Genomic DNA, 10,711 nt, shown 5'->3' with positions numbered 1-10,711 from the left:
CTCAGCGCTGATTGTTTGCCTCGTTGATTTAAAATGCAGCCAACAGGTGAACCACTTGGACAATTTACCCTCCAAGTTTTTGATTAAATTCTGTTCGTAAACTTTCTGCAGCTCGCTTTTATTTATTTTTTTTTGGGCCACACTCAATTGCTTCGCTGAGGATTGAAAAGTTTTCGGAAAGTTGTATTACTTCGCTTGGTCGGAACAGATAAAGGAACTTAAAAACATACTGGTGTAATGAGCGGTTTAATGAGGAAAATCGGCAAGAGAAAGTTGGTTTCTGTTTGAGTATATGCATTTCTTTAAATGGTCTATAATGATATATAATCTTTTGCTGACAAGTTTGTGCACTTGGATGAAGCTTTACCTTTGGCTTAAGGCTCTGCCGTCGAATGTCATCAGACATCATTGAGTTGTCCAGCTTTCTGCTCCTTCGGCTCCACTCAAAATGCCTGAGAGCGACGGCAGGAAAGCCATAAATGGACAAAGGCTGGCTTTTAGCTACAAAAATAGACTTATGCACTCAAAGCCAGCCGGTCAGCTAATTGATTGATTGATAAGGCAAGGCAAAAGGGCATAAGGGCACGTAGTATATCGTATGTGTGTGTGCAAATGTACGGGGCATCGTGGAAAAACAAGACCCAGTAAATCAAAATAAGCCGAAATTTGCGGTCATTATTTTGATTTGCCAAAGCAATTTTCCAAAGCCGTCATTAAACAAACAGCAAAAAACAAGGGCCAACCAACAATGGGCGAGTAATTAGAAAGCGATAGCATTTCATTGGACATTCTGACTGTCCAAAGTGACTAAGTGCGGGAGTGCCCTCAAAGTGAATGATTCGGCATTTGATTTCGAATTTAAATGTGCGTGGGTGTCCACAATCCATGGAGCTTCATCGATGAAATGGATTCCAGGCAGGGAACCAGGCAGGTTCCCATGTCGAATGCAGCCACAATTGGAGGTTAATCAATGGCAGCGGCTCATCGGTTTCGCATTTTATGTGGCCCATGGCTCACAATAGCACCTGTCCATTACCAAAGCTCGAAAAAGGATATTTCGCACTCGGTTTTAAATAATTCATACAGAAAATTTCATTAACTAGTTAATGTAAGTAATTCTATAACGATTTAATTACACGAAAGCAACTTGTTTATTACTTTTGAGTAAAGTGAAAAGCATTGACTATATAGACTTAAAGTTTACAAAAACTGCTTCATTTACATATTCTAAAATTTCAAATACGATAAAATTTGATTAAGTTTCTCTTTAAGATATAATTATTTTGTATTTTACACAGAAACCCCAGCTATCATGTACTTATGGGTTTTAAATAACTCCTTTTTAATTAAATTTTCAGCTTGGCTTTTCAACTTTCTTTGCAAATCAGCGCAACTGATGCGTCATCTTTAAAATTTGCCAATTTTTTCAAGCGGTTAGAGCTTCGACAAATGCTACCTAACAAATGAACGAGCCGCGAATGGAAATGGGTTTTTTTAGGGAAGGAAAAGGGAAACAGCATCTGGCGGAGAGAAAAACAGCGTGAAAATTGGCTGCAGAATGAATGATTAAACCCGTTTGAAGGCACAAACCAAAGGGCTCAGCTGATGTTGTCTGCAACTTTTGCAACTCTAATCAGAAGCCCCCACTTTGCCACACCTCCGCTGGTGAAGGTGAAGGTTAAGCGGAGTGTATAAATAGGCCAGCTGCCGGTTCACCCACCAAATTAAAGGTAAACTAATTGAATTTTCATAGAGCGGCAGGGACTTCGTCACTTTTTGATTAAGAAAATTTATTGCGGGGCTTGGCGCCGTGGAGGCGTCTGGTTTTGTGGTTTGCAGCGGCAAATTGCCATAAAGATGCTTTTAATTGCTACAAATGCTGAGCATGGCCTGGAAAACCCGTTGTCTGCTTTTCATTTCCGCTCGCTTTTCCTCGTTTTCTGCTCAATCAGCTCAAAGGCAAATAAACGTGGTGGGTATTCTCTGGAGTATTTGAGACAGTGCCTCTGGTTATAGTTGTTTGTCGGTCTCTGTTGGTTTAAAATCTAATGAGCTGAGTGGAAATTAAGTGGTGTAAAACAATAATCCTGAAAGTTTATAACAACTTATTTAATGAGAAATAACAGCAAACAAACGAGGACTTCCTAAATTTATTTTTACTTCGATATTTGGCTAGAAATTTCGTTCGTTTTCTTTATATTGCTCATACGCAGCGTTGTACATTTGCTAATGAACTTGGTGCTCAGCTATTTCTACTAATTATTGATCGGAGCTTAAACAATTATAAATATACTCATTCCTCATCGCCACAAATAATCATAAGCATGTATATTTAAAGACAGCCATGTATCTGTATATGGATCAATTTGAAACAATAAGAAACAATACCTTCAAAATCATAAAAGCATTTTTGCAAATAGAGCTGTGAACACTTTATGCTAAAGTTAGAGATTAAAGTCCGATTTATGAACCGAAAAAGGGGGAAATCATAAAATTTCCCGAAGGAGGCTTTACGCACAAGATCTCTCTGGTAGGAAACACAATTCAATCACATTTCCCCGGCAGCAAGTGGAAAATCTCAGATTTCCTACACTGTCAACACTTCAGCTCCTCCAGCACTGCTCCGCATCGTTTTAAATCCAATCAATTGCTTTAAAATAAACCCTTGAATAAAATCAAAGGCAAAACCGTAACGACGACGGGCGTTGAATGCTTTTCGTATTATCTCAAATGACAACACAGCCGCGTGAAGGAATGAAAACCAAAGGAAATCGTACAATTGGGGGACAAAGGCAAGCGGTTAGAAAAATCCTTTAAAAAAAAAAGTGCTGCCAAGTACAATGCAAAACAGTAAAAAAGGGAAGTGAAAAACCAGCAAATCTGTTAAGAAAAACCATTTAAATGGTAGACACAACACAGCCAGCACAATGGGTATGTGGTTTACCGCCCACACAGGTGAAAGCTGGATTCAGCCAAGGATTTAGCTTGTGGTCAAGTGCGAATCATGACCAGAATAGGACCCGGATTTGGCAGGATATTTATATCTAAGGCATATAAGGTGAGCGTGAGCTCTATTATTAGGGTACTTTTCCTAAATTGCCGTTTTAATTGTCTTACGCACAAGTAATTTGTAAAACAATGGAGCTGTTGCAAGTATGGTGCAGAATTTAAAATGGTAATTACCTCGAAGGATAATGAAGGATAATGAGCAGCAATGTCTTGATCATAACAAACAGTTTTATTGACAATCATTAAGGTGCTACGGGCCATGCAAAAAGGCTTTCTTTGCTTCTAAAAATAATTTTATTCTTTTGAACAAGTATGTTGCACTTCAAAGCGTTTAAAACACCTGACTTTTTACGTGGATTTCTTGCCATCCCGCAGAGCTCTTATAAACTGACATGTTTCGAACAGAAAAATGATTCTCATCGCTCAAAATTTATTTTATGCTAATGCAAATTGTAAAATAACCCAAAGTCAGCTGAGCAGCAGATACCATGTTACATTTACAAAATGAACGAAAGACCCTTCGGTAAATAACACATCATTTTTGAAGATTCTCGTAAAGTGAAGAAAATCCTTTGGCCATCCCCTGGATGGCTCACAAAAAAGGTAAACAAGTTTTATTCCCCCCAAATGCTGACTATCCGGCTCTGGATTAACATATGAAAGGGATAGTCCTGCAAAGGATTTTATGCCTGTGAAAAGGATTTGCCGAGCAGCGGATCCAAGTACACCCACATCCTTAAGCAAGTGTATTAAATATTCACACATAATGTTGCAAAATTTATACTTCTGTCGTCCTTTGTAATGTTAGCCTCAGCTGCGGTTCGCATTTTGATAGTCAATATTGAATGTTTATTTATTGTTATTCAAAAACATGCCGAGCATTGCATATTATGTATATATTAATAAGTGGTGTGAGTAATGGAAGCTCAGCTGAAAGGCTGATTTGTTCGTAAATTGATTTTGGTTTGCATTGGACATGTGAAAGGGAATCTTCAAAGAGAAGATCTTTCGTTTTGAAATAATTTAGCTAATGGTAAAAACTTGTTCCTTAATCATACACAGTGCATAGCTAAGTATAAGCTATATAGTTTAGTGAACGTGCTGCAGTTCTCATTGTTCCAGATTATACGTATCGCTGAGTTTCTATGGAAGTGCCTTCTCGACTATGCAATATACCATGGCCCGCCAAGCATCAGGAATATTATAATTATCTTAACAACGAAATGAAGAAAACTGGCGAAACGTGGATGGGACAGCAAGGTTGGGAAGGTTGGGAAGGATGGGAAGGATGGGTCCTTGTCAACCGTTTGACATCGACTGCTGCGACAGCTTCACAGGAAGTTGGCCCACTGCCTCCCGAAAAAGTTTTCTTGGCACTCAATTTGATGTTATTTTTTACTGCTAATTGTTTTTCAATTTATGTTGGAAATTTTGTTATAAACATATTTTGTAGACTACATGCTAAAGAGTTCATTGTCGCATCTTTGTGAACCTTAATTACTTAGTGGGGTTTCGCATTACCTAATTCAATTTAGGTCTCTTGGCTTTGAGGGTATTTATTAAAGATTAATTTCCATTAATTATTTATCCTTTTCGGGCTGAGGCACTTTACTGGTTTTTCCATTTGCAAATGCTCGAATAATACATTTAATTGCAAGTTATATCATTTGGATATCTAGAGACATTAATCAAATGACTGCTTGAATTGAAGGGTTCTTAGGGTTGACTGATTATTGTGGTCCGACAATTAGTCAATCAATTCAACTTGGACATTGTGTTCATTTTAAAGTGATTTCCGTGACATTTCTAATAAATCACTGGATTAATTGTCGGTCTAGCTTCGTTGCTAATTTATTAATTTACTCATTACATTATTTTTATAATTTGGTAAACTTGTTAACTTATTTCTTCTTTGCCAACTAGGTTTTTATTAACGATCACATAAATATTCTAACAACATTGTATAATGTTCTAAAAATCTTACTAAAAATATGAAATTTGATAATGGAACTTGAAATATGTAAAAGTGCTTAAAATTTTTAAATTTACTTATTTTTTTTTTCTCGCCATGTTAAACATGGATTAAGTTATATAGTGTCTAGGGTGAGCTACTTTTTAAAACCGTTATTTATTTCATTTCAATTTCTTTAAATATGAGGAATTTAAAATGAGGTTTTTTTAGCATACCTAAGGTAAACGATTGCTAAATAGTTGTACCTTTTCGAAAACAGTATTTTTGTAATTAAATGGACCAATTCATGGTAACTATTAGCCGCAGTTTATAACACATTTTAATAAAGCAAATAAACAATATTTCTCGCCAGTTTTCTGTGGCTCACTTCACTCACTAAGAGATTTAAGGACTATTTTTGAATTGCTAGCCTTTTGAATATCTCTGTGTGGTCCTTCGATTTGAGTTTTCAGCGCGATCCAAAGAACTCGAACGCCGCGCGTTGACTGAAGCTAAGGCCGCAACGCAGCATCCTTAAATAGCGGCTGAACCTCCGACAGCATCCTTTGGGTGTCGTTGAAAGCTCGGCGCCACACACCAACAAGCTCTAAGTGGCGTGGGTCCTGGCTAAAGCTCCTGTGATTCGGCGGCAGCTGGAAGAGGATTGTTGGAATAACGACCTTGGGCTGAAAGGGAAAATTCACCAAGAGGAAAACACCAGTTGCTTTGTTTTTGTGGCGTGTATTGTTAAAAGCGGGATAATAGCACTCCCATTTCATGCAAACGGGCTCCCATGGATGCGACACCATAGTTACAGGTGCTTTTGAAATCTTGAATTCTTTTCCATAATTTTCCAACATTCAAGAAAATTAAAAATAAATTAACAGTTAAGCTTAGCCTAGAATATACCTATAAACCTAGTCTTTTGTATAATTACTGTTTAATAATAGTAGTTAGGATTCTAGTCAAACTCCCTCTAATAAAGAAAAAAAACACTGAGTACAGGATCTTAGCCAATTACTTATGTGGTACCCCGAAGACTCCAAATTTTTCATACAATCTGCTTTAGTAAGGCGAATTAAAATTGGAAGAGCTTACAAATGCCGCGCATATTCGATGACTTGTTGAATGCCTTTTCACGGATGTTTAGTGGCGACGGGGAAGACCAGGTTGAATTTGCCATACTCCAAAACGTTGAGTTTGATCTTCCGATGGTTTTACATGCAGGCTGGGATCTCATTGCAGTTGTAGTTCGTGGTGGTGGTGGATTTGATGGTTGTATATATATACAGGTATACAATAGAGAGACAGAACATTAGTATAATCCTTTTCAATAATTTAAATAAGACAACAATCATTAAGCCTATCCTTAAAACTAGTTTAAAAATGAAGTGATCAGACGGTGTATAAATGAGTAAAATAAACACAACAAAACAAAAATGGTTTCTCTATCCGAAACTATAGGGCTTTTCGAGTTCCGTAATCGCTTCTGATTTTGTTTATCCTCATGTGTATTATTTCATGTTAGTTTTGCGAGTGTTCATGTTTAGTAAGATTGTTATTTAAGAGGGTCGTGACCATATTTGGAATCGATTCACTTAATTCTTGAGTTTTATATGTTCATTGGAAGGTCACGCACTTTAGGTTTCAGGTTAAGTTGTTGTTGAATTCAGATGACTTTTGATTTGGGGATCTTGCACAATTACGGTGGTTAAAAGTATATAAAGAGGTGATGTGGACCAACGCTGGGATAAAAATGTTCAGCAGAGCGCGCCAAATGATTAAGTTCCAATGTTAGAATTATTCCAAGTGATATAAATGTTTCCACTTTTGAAGATTCTGGAAAAAAGTATTTGTTGGAGAACTGTTGTATTTAATCCATATGAATCCTTCCATTTCGTTGCTAGAATTGAATTATTCCTTTCCGGAGTATGACATCATCGATAATAGAGTACGCCTTCTAAAATCCAAGGCTACTCCAGAGGTAATCCTCAATACGCGGTATTGCTTGCATTATTCAACATTGTGTTGAAATACAACGTGAAGTAGATGTTTCCTGTGATGATTTTTGTAGCCTTTTCCGTTGAATTACTTTCCTACTAAAATCTTGAAGCCCTACGAAGAACAGTTGGTTCTAAATAAGCGAAGACTTCGGCATAAGAATGGGAGTAAATCAAGTCCTAACTTTGTAACGAAAGGGAATCGCGATCTAAAGAAATATATACAAAAATTGTTAGACAGAGCCAAGAGAGTTGCATCCGCAGTCCGAAAAAGGACACTAACATCCGAAAAGTTCGAAAATCAGGTACAAAATCGAATGGGGCTTCATGGCAGCTAGTCTGCTCTATATGAAATTCGCCTCAAATAGCAATAGCAGCTGCATTTTTGCAATCAACTTGCGCACCATTGGCGGCATATGGCAAACTGAAAGTGTCGAGCCATTCCTTGCACTTCTCGGAGCTACCGAAAGCCAGGATATTGGCAATATAGTCAACGCTAATGTTGGGACGATAACTGAAAGATGTAATGATTATTAGTAACAATTAAAAGGTAGTCGATATAATCAACTTACGATTTAATAATGACTCGCAATGCAGCTTTGCGCTCTCTCTCCAGGAACCACTCAATCATGTGGCCGGACATTAGAGGAGCCGTCTTGTACAGGGAAAACAATTTGCAGTAATTCCCCAGCGACCACGCAGATCGGAACTGAAGAGCGTGCGCAATGGCAGGATTTTCGCGTTGATCAGCCGTAATCGAACGCATGACAGTGGTGATGTCTGAAAGCCACAAGCATTGTTAATTTTAATCGAAAATATATGAAAGGCAGTAAACCATACCCAGAGTATTCTTTGTGAAAATGTAGTAGAGTATGCGATAGGCGGTGAACTCCAGGGCATTGGCGCTTTTACCACCGATCTCCATGTACAGCATCTTAAGTTGCGTCTGGCACTGATTGAACTCCTCGTGGTCACCCTTCTCCATGGCAATGCGGGCGTGTGTCTCGTACACCTCCACCGTGAATTGATCGCGAATACCCTGGACCTGTGAGTAAAGTTGTGTTAACACTATTTTATATCTTTACTCAGCGAATACTTACTGTCAAATCCTGTCTTATGGACTTCAGCTGATCACACGCATAGTGATAATCCTGATTGGCACGCCATTTTCCTTTCACATTAACAAGGGAGTGGGTGAGCACCTCGACAGGTCGCACCTCCGACGGTGACGGCGCCTTTGTTAGACGCAAAAATGATTTTTCTAGATCCCTACAAGTTCCTACAATGTGCAAATCGAGAAGATCTAAGCCGCTAGCCGCCTCTGTGTCCTCGAAGAAAGATGACCGATGGTGCTGCTGCTGTTGCTGCATCATTTTCTTCTTGTTCTTGGCCGTGGTGAGACCAAACGGTGAGCTTGCAATGGCGACGACCGATTTCTTGGCCGAGCTGGAGCCCTGCTGTGAGAATCGTGCCGCACGCTGTTGCAAGCGCGCTGTGTCATCATCAACGGCACCGCCAACAGACGAGTGATTGGAGTAAAAGTGAGGTGTTTCCTTCTTTTTGATCTGTGCGGAAGCCATGGCGGCAGCGCGCTTGCCCTTCTTCATCAGCATCTTCTGCTGCTTGCGGGATAAATTCGCGGTGAGTGGTATGAAATTCAGAGATTCGTTCGAGCCCGATTTCCGGATAACCTTACGCGCCGGGGGATTACTGGCATCGCTACTGCGGGAGCGCGATCGGGAGCGGGGGGATCGCGAACGAGAGCGCGAACGCGAGTACCGTTTCTTGCTCGAGTACTTTAACGAGTTTGAAGATGACGGCGACCTGCAAAGGGTATAAATATACTTGTTTAGACTCCATGTTCAATTTAATCAGTTGTTTGATTAAACTCACCGCGAACGACTCCTGGAGTACTTGGACGACGAAGAATGATGATGAGAACCGTAGCCGGATGAAGACTTGTTGAACTGTTGGCTGCCCTTCTGCTTGAACTGATTCACTATACCCGAGGAACCCTTGGCAGGCGACTTATCCGCATCGCGGTCTTTCTCTCGCTCCCTCTCCTGCTCCTGCTTCTTCTGAAAGTAGTTGCTTCGCTGCTGCTGCGGCGGTGCCACATGGCTTAGCACCACATCGATGCCGTCCCTCTCGCTGTGCACCGTCGGCATGGGCTCGTTGTCCCAGTCACGTGTCCACAGCTCGTTGCGATTGGCTGCCGCTATAATCTTGCCTTTTAGACATATGTCAATCTGATCCTTATCCAAATCCGTGTTGCACTTGGAGTAGCAACGGGCAACATATTGGTTGAGGGCATCTGGCCAGGAGTCGTTGGACGCCATTTGAAAACTGTTGGGCCGCTTAAAATTTGATGTTTGGGAGGGAGCGGGAGAAGCAGGAGCCTTGTGCTGCTGTTGTTGGTGTTGATTTTGCTGTTGGGGATTCTCTGTGGGTGCCACAATGGCCAGGGGTAATGGTGGTGGAGGTTTGCTCAAGTCCGGAGTGATTGGCACACCTACATCGCTGGCGCTGATGATGGGCGGCGGTGGAGCTAAGGGTGTGGCAGGGACTTGATTGGCGAACGGATTGCTATATGCTGATTGCTCAAAATTCTTGTTTTTGTTGTTGCGCTTGCGCTTCTTCTTGTTGCTGTTGCTGTTACTGTTGATATTGTTATTGTACATTTGCATGACCTGTTGCTGCTGCTGTTGTTGTTGTTGATGCTGCTGTTGTTGTTGCTGCTGCTGTTGTTGTTGTTGTTGTTGCTGCTGCTGCAGGGGATTAGGGCCACCGGCCAAACGCTTTTGATTTAAATTCAAATTAAAGCGTATACCCCCGAAATTCTTTTGCTGCTGCTGTTGTTGTTGCTGCTGCTGCTGTTGCTTGTTTTGGCCAGGGGGCTGACCGATTTTCGGTGGCGGCGGAGGGGGCGGTCCCGAGGGTAGGGGTGGCGGTGCCGCCAGCGCATTACTGAAGCCAGGCGGCGCATTTGACGCACTGACCGTCGAGGTTACCTGCTGTTGCTGCTGCTGCTGGTATCGCATGTAATACTGGTAGTACTGCTGATACTGCTGCTGGTAGGCGGCATTTTGGTTCGCATACCAGGCGTAGTTGCTCCACTGCTGGGCAAGCTGGGCGGGATTACCGCCCTGCTGCTGCTGTTGCTGCATTTCCTGCAGCTGCGGAATCAGAGGCGGCGGAGCACTCATGGCCTCCGACATGGCACTCCCACAATCTCCCTCTCTTGGTTCTTTGCTAATTTCTTTTTTTTTTTACCTGAACTTACCTTTGGGTTTTTGCGAATTCAGCCCCTGATTTAAAAGAACAAAGGGCACGAATGGGAAAAATGTGCGCATTAGTTGGTGTGTATTAGTGTGTTTGTGTGTGTTGGCATGTGACGCCATTTTTATTTCTTACCTACTTTGTAGCCTCCGAGAACTGACACTTTTTGCTTTGATTTTCGCGTTTAAAACGCCGTTTTCGCCACGATAACTAATTAAAACGGTTGGGCAATGCAAATATCTATTTGCATACGCACGAAAACACTCGGAATACGCTACTTTTTGCCTTATTTCATCACGATATCTAAACACGTCTGAACAGTTGAACTATTTTTTCGTATGAAGAAAAAGAGACAGAATAATCGATGAATAGAGATGTCACAGAGCGCAGTGTGGCCGCAGTTTCTGTCTCTAAAATTCATTCTATGCAGCGCAGCCACTCTATTTTCATTTGGGGTATTCCCAATTACTGT

The 10,711-nt window shown here is 40.9% G+C and overlaps 1 protein-coding gene across 2 annotated transcripts; it reads right to left on the bottom strand.

The window, feature by feature from the left end:
* Positions 1-5,685: 5,685 nt before the first annotated feature.
* On the bottom strand, positions 5,686-10,585 carry LOC122611930 (leukocyte receptor cluster member 8 homolog). Of its 2 annotated transcripts, none has more exons than XM_043785349.1 (6): positions 10,375-10,585; positions 8,854-10,268; positions 8,061-8,784; positions 7,801-8,005; positions 7,533-7,740; positions 5,686-7,474 (listed from the first exon to the last, which is right to left on the bottom strand). In XM_043785349.1, exons 2-6 carry the CDS (start codon positions 10,176-10,178, stop codon positions 7,321-7,323), a joined length of 2,616 nt encoding a protein of 871 aa, XP_043641284.1. In that variant the 5' UTR covers positions 10,179-10,268; positions 10,375-10,585; the 3' UTR covers positions 5,686-7,320. The 2 variants fall into 2 exon arrangements, with proteins under 2 accessions (XP_043641284.1, XP_043641285.1); XM_043785350.1 differs by having other exon boundaries at positions 10,379-10,585.
* Between the last annotated feature and the right edge of the window lie 126 nt (positions 10,586-10,711).

Source organism: Drosophila teissieri, chromosome 2L (assembly GCF_016746235.2).
Source record: "Drosophila teissieri strain GT53w chromosome 2L, Prin_Dtei_1.1, whole genome shotgun sequence".
Classification (NCBI taxonomy): domain Eukaryota; kingdom Metazoa; phylum Arthropoda; class Insecta; order Diptera; family Drosophilidae; genus Drosophila; species Drosophila teissieri.
This window is presented reverse-complemented; position numbering and strand designations above follow the sequence as displayed.